General features: G+C 47.2%; 2 protein-coding genes across 7 annotated transcripts in view; one reads left to right on the top strand and one right to left on the bottom strand.

Moving 5' to 3' along the window:
• The first annotated feature begins 1,714 nt into the window (after positions 1–1,714).
• Positions 1,715–9,947, top strand: tex11 (testis expressed 11). The gene is made up of 30 exons (XM_029847710.1): positions 1,715–1,738; positions 2,095–2,146; positions 2,821–2,933; positions 3,213–3,297; positions 3,433–3,512; positions 3,591–3,671; positions 3,760–3,879; positions 4,084–4,164; positions 4,255–4,340; positions 4,412–4,469; positions 4,540–4,635; positions 4,710–4,850; positions 4,926–5,155; positions 5,232–5,383; positions 5,521–5,606; positions 5,816–5,953; positions 6,044–6,146; positions 6,236–6,360; positions 6,453–6,538; positions 6,930–6,983; positions 7,087–7,127; positions 7,205–7,282; positions 7,354–7,424; positions 7,527–7,640; positions 8,151–8,223; positions 8,295–8,444; positions 8,512–8,620; positions 8,732–8,852; positions 9,441–9,608; positions 9,714–9,947. The coding sequence occupies exons 1-30, from the start codon at positions 1,730–1,732 to the stop codon at positions 9,792–9,794; spliced, it is 2,982 nt and encodes a 993-aa protein (XP_029703570.1). The 5' UTR covers positions 1,715–1,729; the 3' UTR covers positions 9,795–9,947.
• Positions 9,948–10,093: 146 nt separating this feature from the next.
• The window catches only part of dlg3 (discs, large homolog 3 (Drosophila)), a 53,953-nt gene continuing 42,624 nt past the window's right edge, over positions 10,094–21,422 (bottom strand). For 4 of the 6 annotated variants that reach the window (XM_011610458.2, XM_011610459.2, XM_029846993.1 and 1 more), the window contains 11 exons: positions 17,606–17,720; positions 16,404–16,580; positions 16,242–16,317; positions 15,615–15,714; positions 14,297–14,335; positions 14,132–14,182; positions 13,945–14,046; positions 13,697–13,869; positions 13,500–13,609; positions 13,338–13,429; positions 10,094–13,163 (listed from right to left, as the gene is read on the bottom strand). In XM_011610458.2, coding sequence (XP_011608760.1) covers positions 13,057–13,163; positions 13,338–13,429; positions 13,500–13,609; positions 13,697–13,869; positions 13,945–14,046; positions 14,132–14,182; positions 14,297–14,335; positions 15,615–15,714; positions 16,242–16,317; positions 16,404–16,580; positions 17,606–17,720 — 1,142 coding nt within the window. In that variant the 3' untranslated portion in view covers positions 10,094–13,056. Of the gene's footprint in view, positions 13,164–13,337; positions 13,430–13,499; positions 13,610–13,696; positions 13,870–13,944; positions 14,047–14,131; positions 14,183–14,296; positions 14,336–14,970; positions 15,017–15,614; positions 15,715–16,241; positions 16,318–16,403; positions 16,581–17,605; positions 17,721–21,422 lie in introns of all 6 variants that reach the window. The other 2 variants (XM_029846995.1, XM_029846996.1) reach the window with 1 other exon arrangement.

The following is a 21,422-nucleotide window of genomic DNA, read 5'->3' as shown; positions in this document are numbered from 1 at the left end:
GCCACAATCGTGCGATTTTGGAGCTCATGACAGAGGCCAAAGGAGAAGTTTGAGAATTTCGTCACAGAAGGACCGGAAAGGAGGGGATTTAATTCTCTTTTATGAGTCACCGTCACATTCTGATAAATCTGTCGAAAATGGAATGTTGAGTTTTGCAAGAAGATGAGTCCGAATCAAGTGAATCTGTTATCTGGACCTTTGCGTCTAACAGTGCCTTTGATTAAAAACCATCAGGTTAAAGGTAACACTTGTTATCTGATATGAGGCACAAGACAGTAAAAGCAGCTCAAGTCTATCAAATGTCCACATGCAGAAAGAAAAACTACACTGTATTTAAATTTAGCTTCCAGAAACAGGACACGCTGCTTTTTATATCCTTCTAAATAATCGTCCTTTGTCCAGCGGTGCCCTGCCGTGTGTGGATGTGCTGCAGACTGTTTTCTTTCAAATCAACTCAACAATGACTCTGCAGATAAATAAGAGCATCCTGCCCTCACCTTTCTGCACACACCTCGGTCAGTGGTCTTCACTGAGATGTGTGCCGCCCGCACACCCCCGAAAAATGTCAAACCAATATTTTGTTGCCTGTTTTCACTTGGAAAAAAGTTGCTATTCTGTTGATCATCATTCACACGTCATCTCATGAAGCCAAAACATACATATGTATGTATGTATGTATGCAACATGCATGTGGGAATAGGGAAAATCTCAATATTATCCTCTCCAAGCCTGTGGTTGACCACAGTGGTGTTCCAGAACGGTGCAGCAGAGTCAGCAGATGGATTTACAAATGCTCAGTCAGCCTGTCCCTACAATATGCCCGCCATACTGGCAGCTTTGGAGCAAACAGAACCCGGAGGAGATCTCCACAAATCAGAGATCAGAGACCAGAAGGCGGGGGTCTTTTACCGGGACAGAGGCGAGGCAGGATGGTCAAAAACAGGCAGGGTCGGTACCGGGTGATCAGTCTGTAGAAGAACGCTGGAATGACTTGCATGAATGTAGAGAACAATCTGGCAGAGAGGGAACGGGAGGCAGGAGCTTAAATGCCGGGTTGATTGCAGATCCAGAATGATTCCCTGAAGACAGACTGTGACACAATAATCATGAAGGGCCTGAAAAATCTGCCCCAGCCTGGTATATCAAGTGCATTTTTCACCAATTGACCTTCACCAAGGAGCATAAAAAAGGACCAGGAGGACGCTGACGTGATGCCCGCGGGCCTGAAAACTCAAGGCTCGTGTGCACTGCACTGATCCAGCAGATCCTTGTCCATGTCTGACCCAAACAACACCCTTTAAACCAAATATCAATATACATCAAGTGAACAAGGGGCAGCGATCATAGTTTTATTCAATTATTTAAGCTACTTAAACTGACAAAAACGCACCACAGACTGCCACATAAGGTACAAAACATGTAAAGGATTGTTTCAAAATCTGCATCGTAGTCCACAATCATTTTCTTTTGTTTCTTCACATTCAAGTCTTGGGTGAAGGATGCATTCTCACAAGACCCCGAGAGCAGCAGATAAGTCTCCAGATAAACAATTGCTGGAAGTTGCTCGCCATGAGGGCTGGATTTTAAAGTGGTCTATTTTAGAATGGTGCTCAAAACACACTGCAGGGGACTAACGGGTTCTACACACGCAGCGTGCCCTCCACATTCTGCCCAACCACAAAGTGTCCTTTGCTAAATGAACCAGTAAAAACGCTCATTCTTCAGGAGAATGGACTCGGTATGAATGCCAGCCCTGTTCACCACCAGTCTACCTCTGCATCTGTGCACCAAAGGATAGTTTAGCATTATTAATTTATTTAAGTTGCAAGGTTGTTGCTAATATTACCTAGAATGAGAAAATAAGGTTTATTTAACATAAAGAGACATTCAGACACTATTTTGAGAAAGGTCTGCATCATAATTCATTTTTTACTGCACTTTTAGTGTAATGCAAGTTGAAATGTACTATATAAATAGTTTAATTTAGAATAAATGGGTTTCGTATAAGTAATATTACCTGTAGATGCTTAATTTTGATCAACCACATTAATTCTGTATTGATATTCTTGTTCTGGGTCAACTTGTTATTGACAGCTGATCAAACGAAGGCCCAAAACTATGGAACAATTCGTCTCAAATGTGAAATGTGAGTAACTTGACCAACACTTTACGCGAATAATAGCTAGTTTTAAACACAACAGCTCTGTTTAACAGTATGTCAACTGTGATTTTTAGGTGTGGTAAAGAGAACTAAAGCTGAGAATTTACGATAAGCTAATGCTAACTAGCTTAGCTCGTCTCTTATTTTACAGCGGTGACGGACCTTCCAATTAAGAGCATTACATTTTAAAGACAAATATATATACATATATACGTATTTCAGTATGCGGAACAGTCGAATCAATTTAATTAATATCAACCTTTTATAAATATTTTTTTTATTTCAAAATGGCAACCAAAAGCCTCACGGGATGCAGTTAGCTCATCCTGCTAATGCTAAGACTGGGGAAAAGGTATGGCGTTAAATCAGGAAAAAATGTTGTCAATATTATATTTCCCCCTGATATTTATTCATATTTAAAACTGTTGAACGTTGAACTGATTCAGTAGTGTCTCTGCTGTGTCCTCTGTGCTTTGGTAAATGAACAGAGATGATTTAATAGATATTTGGTTCCGTTTCCATCCTGTTGTGTAACACTCACGTCTGCACAGCATCGAGTCAGACCTGAGGAATTAATAAGGATTTCAGTCCAGAATAACCTAACACATGAGACAACAGTCAGGAAACACTCTCATATTGGAATATTTGTCTTTCCCCAGATTTCACAGAGTGCCTGTTGCAGAAGCAGATGACAAATTGTGATGATGTGATTGAAGAACTGTTCTCCAAAGCCTGTGGCCTGGAAAACTTCCCCCAAATACCAGATCCAATGGTAGACGTGCACGTGTGTGTGTGTGTGTGAGCTGTGATAATTTATAATGTGTAGATGGATTCACTGGTAAATATGACAACACTGCAATTAGCTTAAAAATAGTTCATTGTTTCATTTTCCTGGTTGGACCACACATTGTGCATCTGGAACTGTATCTTTCACACTCTTTTATCTGACCTTCTGTAAATTATTAGTTTTTAACAGCTTGTCACAACCCTGTAACCAGGAAATATAGCACATTTTGGAATTACTTCCTTATTGTTTGTGCTTTCGCTACAGCTTGAGGAGTGTGCCATCCAGCTGTGGAACTGGGCAGTTACTAAGAATACGGGCTCTTCTCTAACCAATATGCAGAAGGCTAAAGGTACATCACTTATTGGAGTGACTTACTGATCCAGATAAATGTGCTGATGAGGACAGTGCTTGCTGACACTTGAAAAGAGCATCACAAATAGAGGGATTATGAGTGGAGGTGGTCAGATTCAGTGCTCGTCCACAGTGCGTCATGTTGCCTGCAGCCTGTTGTACTGCTGTGAGGGGGAGACTCCAACAGAGGGCAGAATTCGCAAGCAAATCCTGGTAAACAGTATTGTAAGCATGCTCTACACTCCGTGAGCAGTGTTTCAGAGGGATGAGGAGTGTTTCCTGTCTTGACAGATGGCCAGCAAAGCAGGGAGAACCTGGTTGGACTGCAAAAATCCCCCAAATGCAGATATCTTCCTAAATCTTGCTGTCAAAGTAAAGGGAAAAAAACAACAACTCTTCAACCTCAAGGTGGTAAAACACCCCTGAAAAGTGTTGTTTTATAAATTCTCCTCATCCCCAGAGCCTGGAAACTCTCTACAGCAAACTGACATCTCGAGCCGATAGATCATCTGATACCACTTTGTCGAAGGAGGATGTGGAGAAGGATCTTCTTCGCATTCTCTCATTCCAGGCGGAATCGGTGAGCAGAGGAACCATTTGATGTTCAACACCTTCGATGTGAATGTTTGTTCTTGTGATATTTGGCAGCTTGAGCAGTGTCGTTCTGACAGGCTTTCCCCCTGATGTGTGAGACAGCAAAAAAGTGGAGAAAATAAAACAATGAGAAAGGCAGAACTTAGTCTGGGCTATTAGGGAAACTTACAGCCGTCACATCTTTGTCCAGGCATTAAGTCAAGGAAACAACACCGAGGCTTTGGCTTTCATCCAGCGCTGTAAAGATATGCTGCTGCGGCTTCCGAAGGATGTAAGAGCAGCTCCTATAACATCTCCTGTTGTTATAAATGCATTTTTGGGGGGTGTTGCTGTAAGGGCGGATGTATATTTTGCATGGCAGACGGCGTATCTCTCTCTGATGTGCTACAACTTTGGTGTTGATACTTACAACATGAGAAAGTTCGAGGACAGCACAATTTGGTTGAGGTAGCTACAATATTTCTGAAGAAAAGTGTGAAAGTTCGCAATAGAAACAAGACTGTGCCTTTTTCCTTCAGCCAAAGTTACAACATCGCAAAAATGAATGTAAAATATGCCCCTGAATCGCAAGTCCAGGTAAGATGACTCATTACAGTAAGCATAAGTGTGAATTACAATACTTTCAACACATTTGTGTGACAAACAGGCCAGGATATTGCGCCTGCTGGCCACTGTTTATGTAGAGTGGGACTGCCAGAGGTTCCAGGAGAAAGCTCTGAACGCTGTCAGCTTAGCCAACAAGGTTGGAACCATTGAGATGTTGGGATTTACAGCTCCAGAAACTGCTCCAAAGTAAACCCTTGTGTCTGCTCCTAGGAGTGTATGAGCACATCTGGGCTGTACTTAAAGATCAGGATACTCCTGAGATGTGGGGCCTCGGACGACCACATCAGAGCAGGTTGGTGCCCGACATCACCAACGCTAAATATGTGGGCCAGAACTTTGAGCAACGGACAGGTTAAAGCTTGAAATGACCTCATAATGACTTCCATAGGAGTTAGTGCTGCAGCAGGAGTGGGTTGTACAGGATGAAGGGTGAATAGGACCTCTGCAAGTTCTAACGGGTATTTCAGTAGAGCTGCAGGACTGGAGAGTCCAAAGTGGACCGCTACCGCTCAGCAGGCTGCGGCTCACCGCGAGATAGACGCACGATTCAGAGTAAATAACAAACATTTCTTTCCAGGACTGAGCGAGATCCTTGAAGTTGAAGCTGCTCTTGACGAGTGTCTGAGCACAGTCAACCTTCTGGTGTCTGAAGACAGGTCGGAACACGCTGGAAATTACCCAGACACTGCTGGGTTGTTCACCTCAAAATAATGCCTGTTTGAATTTTTCTAGAGAATTGCTGGCATTTGAGTTTCTGAAGCGCGTGTGTCAGCACTTCGAGGCGTCCCCTGACCTGGGATCGGCTCTCGTCCTGCATGCTGAGCTGCTGCTGCAGAGAGGGAAGGAGCTGTTGGGCAAACAGAAAATAGAAGACATCATAACTGGTGCTTTATTTCTACATTCAGATTGCATAATATTTCTGGTTTTAGGTAAAGAACCAAAATTGCCCTTAATGCACCGTAAATGCGGTTTTGCAACAGGCTAATTGTTGTTTAGTGTTATCGTTTCCACCCCCACACAGGCCATTACACAGGGAAACAGCTCTCTCCACAGGCCCTCACATGTCTGCACCTCATGCTGTGGGATAAAGCTTGCAAATACTTTGAGGTACGTCAAATACTTCCTAATTCACTGGATATACGTTATAGAGTGAAAATATGCGCGGCTACCAGCATGTGGTAAGTGCTGTCGCCTCATAGCAGGGCTGGGCTGTTATTGGCCTGGAATTATTCCTGATTCCTTAAATCCAGGAATGTGGTCGTGCATCCTGGCTGCTGGTTGCTCAGCACAGGGCAGTGACACGTCTGTCTTCCCAGGCTAGAAATTATTCGGAGGCTCTTCAGTGGTACAACTACTCCCTGAGCTTCTTCCAGGCGGGCCAGTTGGATCCCAACCTGGCCAAGCTGCAGAGGAACAGAGCTTCCTGTTTCCTGCAACTTAAACAACTTGAAAAGGTAAGACAGAACAGGCCGGAGCCAGTCAGGAAGACAAGCGTTTCCCCGCAGCAGCGTTGCCAGCTGTTATAGGATTTTTATGTTTATCAGGCCAAAGATGCGGTTAAAGAGGCAGAGAGATGCGATCCTGACAGCATTTTTACCCAGTTCAGTGTCTACAAGGTTGCTGTGCTGGAAAACAATGCAGAGAAAGGTACTTGGGAAGTATCCAGTGGAAAGATCTTCACATTAGACCTTCACTTCCTGTAAGTCTGTCTTCATAAAGGCCTTTTCTTGCCTTAGCTGCAGAGGCGCTGAAGGCAATGGGACTCCTGTCCAAAGCTCCTGTGTCCAGAGAGGACAGGCTACTGGTGCCCGAGACCGCTGCCTCCCATCTGCTCAAACTGGCCGCTCAGATCGCCTTAGAGGTAACATTTGGGCTGCTAAATATAGAGCCTTAGAAGCGGTTTATTAATATACGTGCGTGTGCACTGGTGAAGGTGTTTGTTTCCTGTGGCAGAACGAACAGCAGGAAGCCGCTATGAAGGCGCTGGAGATTCTATGTGAAAACTGTGACGACGCAGGCCTGCTTCTGTCTGCTCTCAGGTCTGTGCTCACTCTGGATAGATCCACTAGATCACAGTACTGTCAGGAATCTGTCTGATCCAGTCAGTGGGACTGATCACTTCTGTCCTGGAGCAACAGTTGCCCACATTTTTGCCTGTTATGCTGCTGTAGTCAAGTCAAGCAGAGGTTTGTTGACTAACCCAGGATACAGCGCTAGCACCATGTTATTCCATGGAGCGTTCATTCCAGGCTGTAAACAAATGGTGGGGTTTCCAGATATCTGCCCATCGCGAGCGTGTTCATGTTCCATGCACCTCTGTGATCCACTGACCTATTTCCCCTCGCCTCCCCCCTCTAAGTGGGTCTCTGTGACAGTTAGTAGGCGAAATAAAGGCGGTCAACACCCGTCTCCCGGTTCATCTTTGCACAGGTGTTTGGTGCGACTGCTGCTCTCAACAATAGAACAAAGGACCGAGGGCATGAGGTGAGGAGAGGGTGGAGCGGTCCTCGCCGTCTTCCTCACGCCCACCTTTAAAGGTGGAGCTGGATTGTTGATGCTTCTCACTGACAGCTCTGCTTGGTTTCAGCGCGGGGAGCCTGGATGTCTTGTTGCCATATCTTAAAATGGGTGGGTACATGTGTGCGGCCGCGTTGGTCCTGGGCTGGGAAGGGTCTCACCTCGCCGTCTTCTCACCCCCTCCGCAGCTCTGCACAACATTTCCCACCAGTCCTCTCTGGCAGCGGAGCAACGCACAGAGTACGCCGACTGGTTCAGGAAGATCGGTACCAACGCTCAGGTCTAGAACGCTTTAGAGCCTTGTTGCATCCTGATGTGAACTCTTGATGTGTTCCAGCCTGGAACTCAGCTCTGTATTGCGAGAGCCGTCCCGACAGAATGAGGGATTTCTTTGTGCTTTCTTACCAGGCAAGTATGGAAGTTTGGGTGCTCGGTTCCTCCCGTGGGATGGGATGTGGGTGATTCTGTCGCTGGAGGTGTTTTTATTGGTTCTTTGTCACCACATGGCAGCTGTCCCATCTTTGTCCTCCTGATCGTGGCCTCCTGATGGGACAGAAGACGTGCCTGCTCATGGCTGCTGCCGCCTCTCTGGAGCTCTGCAGGAAGTCTCTTCTCTCTGATCAGGTGCACCACCCACTCCCTCTGCCCCGTCTCCCACATTTAGCAAGCTCCTCATCCACAAGGATGGAAATGTACCAAGAGCAGCAGAGAAGAGAGGTGACTAACGCTGCTGGTGCCAGCGTAGGTGTTTTCATTTGAATCCTTCCTTCAAGTCTGAAGCGGACGCGAACACTAGATGGCAACATTGAATCCAGAATGTGCACATTTGTGCTGATGGTAGGAGCCTGCACCGGTAGCTGGCCAGGTGCCATTTCCCCTCCTGGGCGCTGCCAAGGTGCCCTTGAGCAAGGCACCACTCCCCAATGCTGCTCTCCGAGCACCGTAGAGTGGCTGCACCCTGCTACTTATATGTGCTTAATGTATATACACACACACACACTAGTGTGTGTCAGTTGCAAGTATGGCTAATTCATTTGGATGTACATATACAGTATATGTGTGTGTGTTTGCATGTGTCTGTATAAATGGCAAATAAAGGCTTTTTTTCTTTTTTCTTCTGTCTCTTGATCACAGACTGAGGAGCTCACTCGGGTCCTGGAGCAGATTCAGACCTGCAGGGAGGTTTGGAAAACCCTGAAAGCCTCAGGTACCTCGAGCAGCTCTTTGATTAACACTTCTAATTGGATTTCACACCAAACTAACGTCTTTTACTTCCAGGAAACTTCTCGACGGACCCGACAGACACGCTGCTGCTGCTGTACGAGTTTGAAGCGTGTGCCAAGCTGAACAACCCGAAGGTGGAGACGGTGCTGGAGTCCGTCTTGGAGCTTCAAAACGTGGAAGCCAAGGTTCTGGAAACCATTGCAGGTAGGTGAGCCGAAACCTTTGCTATGTTTGAATGGCTACAGACACAGACTCTTTCCCCCGTGTGCAGCTTTAGCCATGGAGCCTCCAGCCCACTTCCCTCTGCTGTGCAGGAAGGCGTTGAGGGTCGCCCTCGCTCTGCATAGAAACCCCCCCCAGGTGGACCTGAGCCGCTGCAGGCAGGAACGCCACTCCCTACGCAAAATGACATTTGATCAGCAAACCATTTCCACAAAGTGCTTTTGAGGGTGAAAATGTTGCTGAGTGTGCAAACGCTTTTTTTGTTCCAGCAAGTGCATTCACAGCCTGATCAATCTGTCCCTCCCGAGCGGCGTATCGGAGGCGGAGGCCCGTGTGCTGCAGGAGGCGTGGGGCTACTATGAGGAGGCCCTGTCCATTATCGCAGCCTCAGTGCGTCACCGCCAATCACGGGTTGCCATCATCCCAAGGCTCCCACCTCCTGTTCCCTCTCAACACAACTTCTCCTTGCTATATAATTAACCCCCTCTCTTCCACTCCAAGCCTGCCTGCTGTTCCACACGCTCGGTTTTATCAATGGGCTTTCAGCTGCACTTCAGTTAGCAGATGCTTCCATTCACCACCCCCTTCCTGCCAATTTGAATGTTAATGTGCTGTACAAGTCATCACACTGCCGGTGAAATGCATCACTGAAAGAGGCCTCAAATTATGGAGGCACTGCATATTTCCCCCACTCGCATCCAGCTATTACTAGAAAGCTGCACAATTCTTTGGATCAAAGTAAAAGCTCAAGATTAAAGCCATGCAAAAAAAAAAAAAAGAATGAAACTTTAGAAATCATAAATCCGAGTTTGTTTGCACTCTTTTACGCTTTAGCAGCTGCTAGCAGAGTAGAGCAGGATTGGCTGGAGATGGCAGCTTCCCTTCCCTTCTTGACTTACTGTGTCACATGGCTCAAGTCCAGTTACCTGGGCGTCCTCCATTTAATGTGCCTTCGTCATCTTCTGCTCTTTCCTCTAGCCGGACGACTTCCCACAGATGGAGACCCTGTGGCTGCTGACTCGAGCTTGGAACACAGGCATACTGCTGTACAGCCTAGCTCGGTACGTGGAGGCTGAGAAGTGGTGCGGCCTCGCCATGAGCTTTGTCCGCCACCTGGGATCTCTGCAGGAGAGCTACGAGACACAGGTAAACAGCTGATGAAGGGGAAACATGAAGGGATGAGGGCGAGAATATTAAAGCACCTTTTAGCTCCTCCTGGAGGCCTCAGAGATGTTTCCCACGTGCCCACAGATGTCTACTCTGTACGCCAAAATCCTGGACAGGTTAGAGAAGGCCAGGATCAAGCATGGACCCAGGGCCATGGAGGAGTGACTGAAGTGGGACAGGTCAGCCCTGATGTTGACCAGCTGTTCTAAAGTGTTTCAATTACACGGCAGCTCAACGGTTGTGGTTCAATCTTCAAATGTTCTGGCTTGGTAGAATAATTCTGTGGGCGTTCAGTTTGGTTTTGGTTCCATGGATTCATTCTTTTTTTTTTTTTTTCTTGCCACTGCAAAGTTCCCCCAGCAATAAAGCACCAAGAGCTCCTCCCTGACACATTGATCATCCCATCAAACGTGCAAATCTGGTCGATTTCAAGCAGAATAACAAGCAGGTCGGAAAAATCGTAACTGTCACATGTTTTATTTTCAAACAAATAAACTATTGTCAAGTCCCAAAATAAAACCCAGAACAAAAGTAGCAGGAGTGTGTCCCCTCACGCCTGGGACAGAGAGCACGGGGCCACGTCCCGACAGGCCGTACCACCTGCTGTGACAGGAAGGAAACTACTGTACAATCAGAAGGGTTCATGTTTGCAAGCACTTGCTGCACAGATGTGCCAGAACAGAAACATCATCACCCCCAAAAATACAAACAAAAACCCACCCCTCCCCCAAATAAAAGCATATATGTCATAAATTCTCAAAAATTTCTCTTGGAACAAAGTCCCTCATCGACTTTACACACAGAGGCATTCAGGCTCCAGTTTTATATACCATAACCTCAATGGAAGGATTAAAATGAAATCAAGTTCTTTGGGCTTTGACATGGCTGACTGAGGTATAAATACCACTCACGTTAACAGTCAGCTGGACTTCAACTCGACACCAGAGGACCGGTTCTGACCGCCTTCGTCTCGTCTCCTGGTTTCTGTGATACTGTAGGTTTTTGCCTGCGTCTTTATCGTTATTTTACAATATATATATATATATATGTATATATTTTAAAATCTATACATCCAGACACATTCCACAAGATATCACATGTAACAGGCCCTACATGAGGGAAGTGAATTCCCAACTGACTAGTTAAGTTTTTCAGTAGGCATTTGAAGAGAAAGATCAACAATACAGCACGTTTGTATGGAAATTATATCTCGAGAATAGCTCAAACTTTACTTACCTGACATTTGTGGTCTATAAAACATGTTTGTCCCAGTTTGATTCACACATGCATGAAGCACAGGTGGAGGGGCAATCTGCTGAGGGGGCCTATTTACAGTGTACAGCTACCACACCCTTTGAAACAGTCTGCAAGCAGTTTGTAAATGGCTCTGTTCCCTTCGGTTTTTCCCTGAACTCTGGTTTTGACACAGGTAATGACAGCTGGTTTAGCAGGGGGTGCCTGTCAGGAAGGAGGGGGAAGGGGGGGGGGCACACCTGTCCAGAAACACACGCCGGGCGCTCTGCGGGCGGGAGAGAGAGAGAGCGAGCGAGAGGGGAGGGCCCACAGGTCAAAGGCCACCGCTTCCTGTTGGTTCTGGGACTCAAAGAAGCCAAAAAAATTAAAAAAATAAAATCCCTTTGTAGGAGGAAGCGAGGACGCAGGGTGGAGGGGCTCGAGTCCATCCTGGCGCTGACGACTAGTCGTTGCAGACCCCGGGGGCCTCCAACAGGCTCCCCTCCTCAGGAAGAGAGGACATGGAATACGACTTTAACACATTTAAGTTGTCAGTGCTGTTAACTGGGAAATACTTATGAGTTTACATTTGACACCTTATGTACTTTCTGGGTCTTCGCCCAAACATGGCCTTTCAGTTGCAGGGGGGGTGGGGGTGGGGGGGGGGGTGATATGTGTACGATAAGAATACCCAGATGGTTCAGCTCCAACAACAGATTTTATACATCTATAGATACACAAAGCATGGCGGTTTGATTAAACCCAATTTTAGTCTTTTGTAGAGGGTGACAGGGGGACAATCGAAAACAGGTTATAATGACTCTTTAATTGTTAGGATATCCAGTACAATTATCGTCATGTTCTACCCGTTTTAAAACTGCCCACATGGCAGCAGATAGGACAGTACCATGTGACCATTCAATCAGAAAAGAATCCTGTTGGAAGGCAGAGAGTGTAATAGGGTGGTCTGCTGCTCAACGCCAGTTAAGGAGGCTTCGGCTGTCCAGATTGCAACCCAATGGCCAAATTATCTTAAATTACACAAAGGTTATATTACAGGGGAGGAAGGCGCCCACAGGGGTGAGACTTCATCTATTGCACTCAAGTCAGGCCTCCTGACAGTCAGAGGTCACAAAAAAGCAAGAAAAGGTCAGAATGTTTCCTCACTTCTCCTTTTCGATAGTGCGCAGCCACGCGGTGGCGGTGGCGGCGGCCACCAAGCAGAATTTATATTTGATGTAAGGCAGTTTGGTGTTTCGCAGAGAGCCCGGTTACACTTCTCTACCCCCGTCCTTTACACAGAGCAGCTAAAAACCACAAACGAGAAATCCCACAAAGAAAGAAAATGAGAACAAAAGTTCAATCTAACAGCCCTCAAAATTGACAATTCTAGTGAAGTGTAAAATGTACGTTTTTAATATGTAGTAAAACCTCCGTGGGATTTTAGCATTTTCATCTTTGATTTCATAATATAAATGGAGAGATTCACAACGCATTTCTTCCTTTTGATCTGCCTCCAGAGATGTCTCATCAGCAACCGATGATGGCAGACGACCCCACAGCTTCGCCATAAATAGATCACCAGTTTGTAGGATCCACCAGTTTCCTCAGTCTTTAATAGTACCATCGGCAGGGCTCAATGGTCTCCAGTCTTTATCGGAAGAATCAAACAAGAACCAACCTCTGATTGGTCTTCTCAACTTGTCTCTTTAAATGTGATTTCATGAACATTTACAAAGTGTTCCGACTGGGTAAGATTGGGCTCTTTCCCTGCAAATTCTACTGGAATCCCGACTCCTCTCTGCAGATTTCTGTAAACATTCTGATCTTCAGTCAGTCCCAGTTCACAAAAAGGATCAACTCATTTCCCTTTTGCTTCCATTTGACAAATTCCTTTGAAATGACATTTCCAGTCTTGAATGGATTTTTTTCTTTTTTGAGAAACTCATGCAGGGGTGTGCACAGTCACAGTAATGGTGATAAGACTTCTTTTTCATTTAGAGAGTAACATAATGATGACACTAAAACTTGATAGGAAACATATCTGCAAAAAGGACATGAGGAGAGGGTGGGGTGGGAGGGAGGGAGGGAGGGAGGGGTTATTTAGCTATTTAGGCTTAGGAGGGGTCTCTGGGAGGCGGTGGGGAGGAGAGAGAGCGCTCTGCACAGATACAGAGGGGGGGCGGCGGGGAGCTCAGAGCTTTTCTGAGGAAGGGATCCAGATGTAGGGACCGGACTGCTCCTCGATGATGAGCTTGATTTTGTTGTAGATCTCCTCTAGCGAGTCTCCCTGTACAATAGCTGCAGACACAAACATTCACCTGCTGATTGCATCACCATGACGACCGAAGCAAGAATTTCACTTGTTAAAGAGACATTGCAGCTCAGTGTTGGAGCTTATTTGCAGCCATCTAAGGCGCCGCTCGCCTGATGCTGGATTGAACAAACTATTTTTAGCAGCCACAGAAAACAAACCTGTGAAAAACTCTCCAAAATCTTGTTCCAGCTTCACCGCCTTGTCAAAGACTTTATTAGCCTGCTCGTACGTCTGCCTCTTATTCATTTCCCTGAGAAACAAAGCAGGTGTTGAGTAGAACAGTCAGAAAGACACCAATATTGGAAATGCCTCACACTTACATCAGGGCTTCAATGGATTTGGGTTTAATAAAGATGGAGATCGGATAAAGTTGTGCTTGCTGCAGCCGTTTGATGGCGTTCCCAGACACGTCCAGGATGCAGTGCTTCCCCTTATAGGTGGGAAATGAAAGTGCCGTTACTCTGATGCTCGCATTCGATGGCGACTGCGGTTCTGCCGACACAGCGAGGAGGCTTACCCTCTCAGCTACAGTTCTGACAGACAACACGCTCGTCCCGTACAGGTTCTCGTTGAACTGGCCGGCCTCGATGAATTTATTGTCCTGGATGTCTTTCTCCATTTGTTCGCGCGAGCCCACAAAGTGGTAGTCCTGGCCGTCTATCTCGTTCTCTCGCCTGGAGCGGGTCGTGTCTGCGGAGGAGAAGGGAGCCCGTTTAGCTTCCGGTCGGACGGACGGTCTGCACGGGTCTGCCGCTGGGAACTCACGAGGTACACAAGAGCCAAACTTGTGAGGAAACTCAGAGATGAGGTCATCATTTACTCTGTCCTTCATTGGACCCAATATGATCACAGGCCGTGTGTAGTGGACTGGGTTGGACACAAAGACAGGAAGTGAGGATGCAAACAGAATTTAAATGCACACTTTGATGGTCTCCAGAGGCGAGCCACTTACTTTCCTGTCGGATGACTGGTTCATAGGAAAGGATCGTGTCCTCCTGTCCCTCTGAAGTAACAGAAGATCAAGATTAATGATCACTTTATGACTGCAGTGTTCAGCTAAGGAGTCGCTGGAAAACTGGCCTCTGACACCAGAACGTGACAAATTAACATGACTCACTTGAACTGCTTTCACTGTCGCTGTTGGAGGTCAGGCATTCTGGGGGAAGGGGGCAACAAAGGAGGGAATGGGTTAAAAAAATGAATAAAAATCAGCCCATAAAGTATACAGGGAGATGACTCAACAACAAAAGAGGGTAAAAGAAACCAGAAGTCTGGTGCAGAACAATATTAAGGAAGTGGTTTTAAGTGCAAGCAATAGGAAATTAAGTGTTTCCTGTTACAACATCCTAAATGACCTGCGATCCCCTGGCCAATTTTTCTGATTGCTACGAGTGCTGCCACAGGCACAGATGCCGTATCAGAAAAACCTCTGATGCAGCTCTGTGCTGACCGCGGGAGGGAGGGAGGGAGGCAGAGCGGGCCGACTCGGGCCTGCTGCGCGAAGGTTACGGTCCACCTCTGTTTGACCTCATCTGACCAACTTCTGCTCAACACCTACTGTAACGGCCCTTTGAGAGATCCAGATCAAATGTTACGCTTGCTCAACCTCCCGTGGGAATGAAGATTTTGGAGGTTACCGAGCAGCTGGTGCGAGCGCGCACAGCTCTGTCGCTGGAAAGGCGTGTGGTTTAACAATTCCAACTGGGTCTATGGTGAGAAAGCCAGCTAGTTCTCTCTCGTTCTGCGTTCAGGGGACAGCAACCGCTTTAAACAGTACGACCACACACTTACTCAAACTCTTTGATCCATAAAAGTCATCGCTTAACCCTGGGAAGTCCTAGGTGTCCCGACAGGTGAGAGCAGAGACCAAGAGAAGAGAGCAGACAGGAAGAAGAAGGTTAGTGAGAGTTGGGGCAGAGAGGGAGAGGAGCGCTGTGTAGCACTGCTGTGCTGTACTCATTAAGCCTGAGCCCCATTTTGTTCATAGTAAGTCACGGCCTTTCAATTATACAAGTCCAATCCCATTAAAATGGGATTTTGACCTGTTAAGTGTGAAAGCTTCAGTCCAGTTAATGAGATTCCTGTTGTGGGGAAGTGACTGACTGAAGAATTGATCGTGACTTATAGGAGGAGCAGCATCAGCAGCAGCGTTGGATAGCTTATGTTAATACAGCCAGCAGCTCACAGACACAGCTGGACACTCCTCTGGAGCCCACGGACAGACACACAGACACGCCACAGAGGAGCCCCACGTCTCCGGCTACACGTGGGGCTCCTCTCTGGGACACCGAGGCAGGGATGAGAGTGATGCCATCGCTCCAGACATCCCTGGAGTGGAAAGATGAAAGGTGATAGAGAACGGAAGCATGGAGAGGAAGGGGACCCAAAAGAGGAAGGAAAACCACCCCCCCGTTGATCACACAGCGGGTACTCACGTTCAGACTCCACCAACTCCTGCACAATATTCTCCTTGCTCTTGTAAAACGGGAACTTGCGTGACAGGTTGAAGCTTTTTTTGCGCTTCACTTTGACTGGCTGCTCGTCCGTGTGTGGGGGAGAGGGGACGGAGGAGGGGGGAGGGCAATGAGAGGGCACAAACAAAAACAGAATGGGTTTCAATGAAGGCACTGACATTCACGCAAAAAAAAAGGGAAACCAATGAAATGCGAGAAAACAACACCTCCAATAATGGTCAAGAAAAGCTGGCAATGGATGGGAATGAAGAGCGTCGATGAGGGAAGCTGCCCCGGGTTTAAAAGGAGCCCGTTTCATCAGAGGAAATCAGCTGCCATCATGGATGACACATGCGCAACTTTAGAGCTGATTTACCCTCGACAGATACGTGCATGGGAGGAGGAGGAGGCCGTAACGACCTCCCACCTCTGCAGCATTTCTGAGTGATCAATAAAGTAATATGGCTGTTTGCTTCGCTGAGCAGGTGCTGCTCTCGTTCCTAATTTGGGGGGGGGGTGGGGAGAGCCACCTCCCCTGGAGCCCAGCAGCAGCTCAGAAGACAATCTCTCTGGCACGGGGGCAGGGAGCAGCTGGCCAGCTACACTTACCCTATTAGATTCAATCATCCCTGTCCGTGCGTGGAACTTGACAGTTTTTAACCGGGCCCGCTCCTTCTTTTCCACTCTGCAGGAACAAAAACAGTGAGAGGGCTGGACGGTGGGATCTGCTTTGTCTGGCATCGGCGCGCTGCTGATCGAGGGCGAGCTCACCTCTTCTTACTGGGAATGACCCCGATCTGCTCGCTCTCTCCGTGAGGCGTGACGAGCCTCGCCTGCCACCACTCGTCATCAGAAGCATTTATGACGTGGAGGATGTCTCCATAAGAGAAGCTGAGGCCTTGGCTGGGCAGGCAGCTGTCCCTCGTTCGATCGTAATCGAACAGAGCTCTAAAAATAATCAGAAAATATCCTCAATAGGTCTTTATTGAATTCCTTATACATCAGTGACAACAGCTTGTTTTTGTCTCAGTTATAACTAACTGATTTCCACATGCTGGCAGGTGTTTTCTGTAATGAGCCACAAACAGTTGCATTATTATCCTCCGAGTTACTCAACACCACCACAAGATGTGACAGACAGGTTTTAGGTCAACCATTAGCAAACTTATCCGACGTCAGCAAAGAAAAATGCTGCATGTGGTTTAAACCATAGTGTCCCCATCAAAACATGGAAACTCCAATGAACCGTGACGTACACGGACCCTTCGCCAACAAGCCTCCGTTGTGGGTTCGAGCTGTTATTTCAGTTATCTTGCCAGACAGGCACAGCGATTTTGCACAAACCTGCTCTACGGGTTTAAACTCAGCTTGACCGACATGAAATAAACTTCCTCCCCTTAAACATTTTTGCCTGAGTATTTAGAACAACTGAAAACCTCCATCTAACAATGAGTAAACAACCGCAACGACACTGGCTGGCAGCAACTTGTCGGTTCCCTTTGGACGCCATTAACAGTGGCAATAACCCTTTGTTGGCCCGTGTCTGACTGGGTGTGACAGCACTGTTCTTCTCTTCTGATTGGCTTAATTCCTTCACATGTCTGGGATTGGACTGGGGGACTCGTATTAGCATTAGCTATCTAAGTCTACAGCCTTAGTCACCTGAGGCGAGCAGGCTGGGCTCTACATTCCTCACAGGAGCCATGACTCACAACTGTCAGCACTCCTTTTTTCCATAAGAGCCGACCAATGAGATAACACCCACCTCCCTTTGATATATCTGATTAAGGTCCATCGCTGGTGAACTAGTGATGTAGGCACATTTGGAATATGGAGTGACATCACTGAGCTCATGCTTTATTCCACCCTCACAGGCTGACAGATGTTTACGGTGCAAAAATGGCTGTTTTGACTCCAGACTTCAGCTTTGAGTGCAAGCATGACGGTGCATATTGTGCGAGCGCCGACGTTACCTGACGTAGAGGGAGCGTTTCTCACTGGTGCGCAGGGAGCCCGATCCGGAGCTCATGCTGCTGTTCATCATCTGCTCCCTCAGGTCGTGGATCTTGGACTCAAAGCGGCTGTATTCTGCATCAGAATGAAAACAACGTCATTGCTATAGGAAGGCCATCAGGCTTATACCACCCATCTGGGCCGTTCTAATGCTCCTCTGTTGGGGAACCATGCTTCTGTTAGTGCTGCGCTGAGCCAGAGAGAATAGAAAGTTCAGCAAATAGGCTGATTAATGACCCCGGGAGCAGATGGTTTATCACATATCTGCCTAACATATCCTGTAATGTCTCCTGTCAGGTAATTAATTATACAGATTAATTAAGTTCAATGCGAGCTCTTTAGCATGGTTAAAAAAGGGAAGGCCTCCAACATTTTCCAACGCGTGACCATTTGTCATAGCCGCACAAACCCGTTCTCTGCTCAGAAGCCCAGGGATGATGTATGAATCTACCTGGACCTCCTCATTAAGAATGCTCTCATTAGCCTGCTGTGCACAGTGTGCTCTGTGCCCAGGGTGCTGGAGCGAGCCAAGCCACCCTGCCACGCAGCGCACGGATAGATAAACAGACCAGCAGATGCAGGTGGAAAAACAAGAAGGTTAGGTCAGTCGTGATCGTACAGAGCAGGTTTAGGAGCCGCTGACGGCAGCTCAAAAATGAGTCGTGTACTTGGATATTTCAAAAGAAAGCAAAGTCATAAAGAACACAAGCATCGTAACAGATATATACAAGCTCGCTTCGTGGTCATAATTAGCCTGTAAAGTATATATCACGTTCACTGCACCGTCCTACCTTTCAGCTTAATCATCAATAGCTGGAAATACTTTGGTGGAACAAGAACATCCAGAGATCTAAGTCCAGACACTGTCAAACAGGCCGGCAAGTAGCTTGGAAAAACAAACAGCCGTATCTACAAAAGGCCACTTCATCAAAGTTTGGAGCGAGCTGTGCGAGAATTCTGGGCAGGTGCAAAAACAAGCTCCAGGCTGATGAATTCTGACCCCCTGCAGGGGACTGAGCCAACAGAACCTGCAGTAGGCCCGGTGCCAGCGCTCGCTGCACTGGCCAGTACTGACACGGTTAACAACAATACACCAGTGACGCTGCAAGGTGAGGTAACCAGACACCAAATGACTGCCTGTAACCAAGAGCAACATCCTAAAGGAGGGCCAGCACACACGGAAGCAGCATTCAAGCAGGTCTGATTGGCATTTAAGAGCAAGAGATGGAGGATCTGTGAAAACTCGACACAAAAGAAGCCACTAAACACAGACAGCAATGTATAGAATAGACAGTAAAGCTGAGCTCCTGTTCTTATAGCTCAACACTTGTATTTTGTTCCTAAATCACAAAAATAGAATCCAAATACTCCCATGCGCAGCAGGGTAAAGGCTTCAAGTTAAAACAGCTTTTAGGATCTGTAGGGGTTCAGGGTGGGAATCACGCTAAGCCACAACACGCAGCCGCGCCTTGTTTACCATGAAGGCACAGCACGCTTTGTACACACCATCCACATGTCTCCACTTTGCTTTTTAAATAAAGATCCAAAAAAATGTGCTGGTCCTGCATGCGATGAGACCAAAATGTACGCGTCGCCGTTGGTTTTACATAAACATCCATAAGGCTCATGTTCTGTAAAGATACATTCTTAAATAGTGCTGCCTTTAAACACAATTTCAGATCAATTATTCATTACAAGCTCCCTCCTCTCACAGGTTCTAAATGCCGAGAGCCCACAACCATTAAAGTTAAAACTCTCGTCTCTTTAAGCACTTATTACACGGGAGCTAGACAAGATATTTAGGAGTGACCCAAAGGAAGAGAAGACGGCTAATAGAAACTGGGACTGTTCTGTATCGCTCACTCCCACTGCGTGCCCTCATTAGTCACACAGCTCTTTTATTTAGGGGGACGCTCTCTTCTCTTTTGATCCAGTTATACAACACAGCGGCGTGTACTTGTAATGTGAGAGTGTGCTATATTCTCAGGGACAGTTGAGCCAGTAATACACACGCCATCTTCCCAAAAATATAACGCAGCGCCATGGTGCAATTCCTCTTAACCATTTCCCAAACTCCCGCTTGTGGTTCAAGCACACCGACTTGACATTTCCTGTGCTGACCTCCACCCATTTTATGCTGGAAAGCCTTGTGTAATTACACTCCTTGATGGTGGGCAGCCTGTGTTAACCCTCCCCCTCACTTCCATTCCTTACAGTGGAATGCAAGTTAAAGACTTTGTGATGCTTCAGTGAGCAGTTGAGAGTTCGGGGAGCTCCAACAGCAACCTGTGTGTTCTGTTGGAGCCGCGGCCTCCCACGTTCACCATAATCGGCACCTTTCCTGTAGGGGGGGGGGGGTCCTTGATCAGAAATTGACCAACCCTTGGAGGCTGCTAGTGGAGGCACTGCCAGGAAGTCAATCATTTGCCAGGCGCTTCCATGTGTGTTTAGCGTAGTTAAGCATTGCGCGCCGTCAGACAACTGTCCTTCAATGAGTTACAAAGGGGGCGCAGAGCTGAAAACGGGGACTGGCGTGGCAAACAAAGCTTCCCTTCACGCCATTCAAGATGCTGCCCCATCGGTCTGGCTAGACAACATCAGCTCGTATGGACAAGACGGGAGCGTCCCCAGGAATCCTGCAGCACGGGGAAATCGTTAATTCAGACGTTAGTGCCTGCTTTTGTCTGGCAAGTTAGATTAAGTGATCCCGCTCCGCTCGGCTTTCAGTGACCTTGGGAGTTTTTGGACAGCTGAGGCCGGCGTTGGGCTGAAAAAGAAAAGAGGATGGAAGCATGCTACAACTTATACCCCTCCACATTCCTTTCATAGTCGAGCCAGGATCTAAAGCTCCTAATATGCCTTCTGTTGTAATGAAAACATTATTGAGAGATCAAGAGGTGCAGCGAATTGCAGAAACACAATCAGAAGTGCTGGCAGTCTTTCAGACCGCCACCAAAGTGGTGCCGTTTAATAAGAACAACTACGCTGAGCCGCAAGCACAGGCAGGAAACAAGCCGGGATCAAAATCTAAGCTGATAATGACAATGGTGTCGATTATTAATGCAAGGCGCTGAGATCAGCTTCATAAACGAGGTGAGCGTTTCAGAGGCCCACCGACTGGCTGACGCACACACCTGCTGGACCACACCTGGGCTCACCTACAGGCTTCGGTTACATAATGGAGAGAAGGCCTCAGGTCTGGGTTTGATGTGGCTGCCGCGTTCCGGCTGCATATTTAACCCGGACAAATGGAACAAATGCTAATTCCAGTTAAATACTCAGAAGTAATCACATTTATTAAACTCGGACGTGGCTGTCACGTGACCTCTGACGCCGGTCTACCCAACTTTACGCCGTGTATATATATAATTTATATATATGTAAAGTATATAGGCGGTATATTTGTGCACTTGGTGGTCCAGACGGAAGGTTAATTTTAAACATGCGAGAGCAACATTACAGGACCGAGCGACAGGTTACAGGAGCAGATAACCTTGGTCTCCGACGGAAAGACACTTCTGGGTTGTCGGCATTTTCCGCGTAATTCCTTCCACACCTCACCTCAGATTAAACGGAGCCGTGGCGATTAAACTCTCTGCCGGTACTTTCTTCATTCAGCCATTAGTGAGTACTTCATGCGGTTCCTCGCTGTTGTGTTCGAGCCCATCCCCCAACCGTGTAGCCCGGCGGACGGATAAAACTTGTTTTCGCTTTTCTTTTCCCGTCACTTTTAACGCCCCCTCCGCTGGCGTCGCACTGAAAGGGGACCTCCGCCGT

Source organism: Takifugu rubripes, chromosome 14 (assembly GCF_901000725.2).
Source record: "Takifugu rubripes chromosome 14, fTakRub1.2, whole genome shotgun sequence".
NCBI classification, from domain to species: Eukaryota; Metazoa; Chordata; class Actinopteri; order Tetraodontiformes; family Tetraodontidae; genus Takifugu; species Takifugu rubripes.
Note: the sequence above shows the minus strand (reverse complement) of the source record. Positions and strands in the feature narration are given on the sequence as shown.

Coding starts and splice junctions, on each gene's coding strand:
- tex11 (XM_029847710.1), top strand. Junction 7,283..7,353: donor CGACTGGTTCAGGAAGATCG/GTACCAACGCTC, acceptor GATGTGTTCCAG/CCTGGAACTCAGCTCTGTAT. Junction 9,609..9,713: donor AGGAGAGCTACGAGACACAG/GTAAACAGCTGA, acceptor ACGTGCCCACAG/ATGTCTACTCTGTACGCCAA.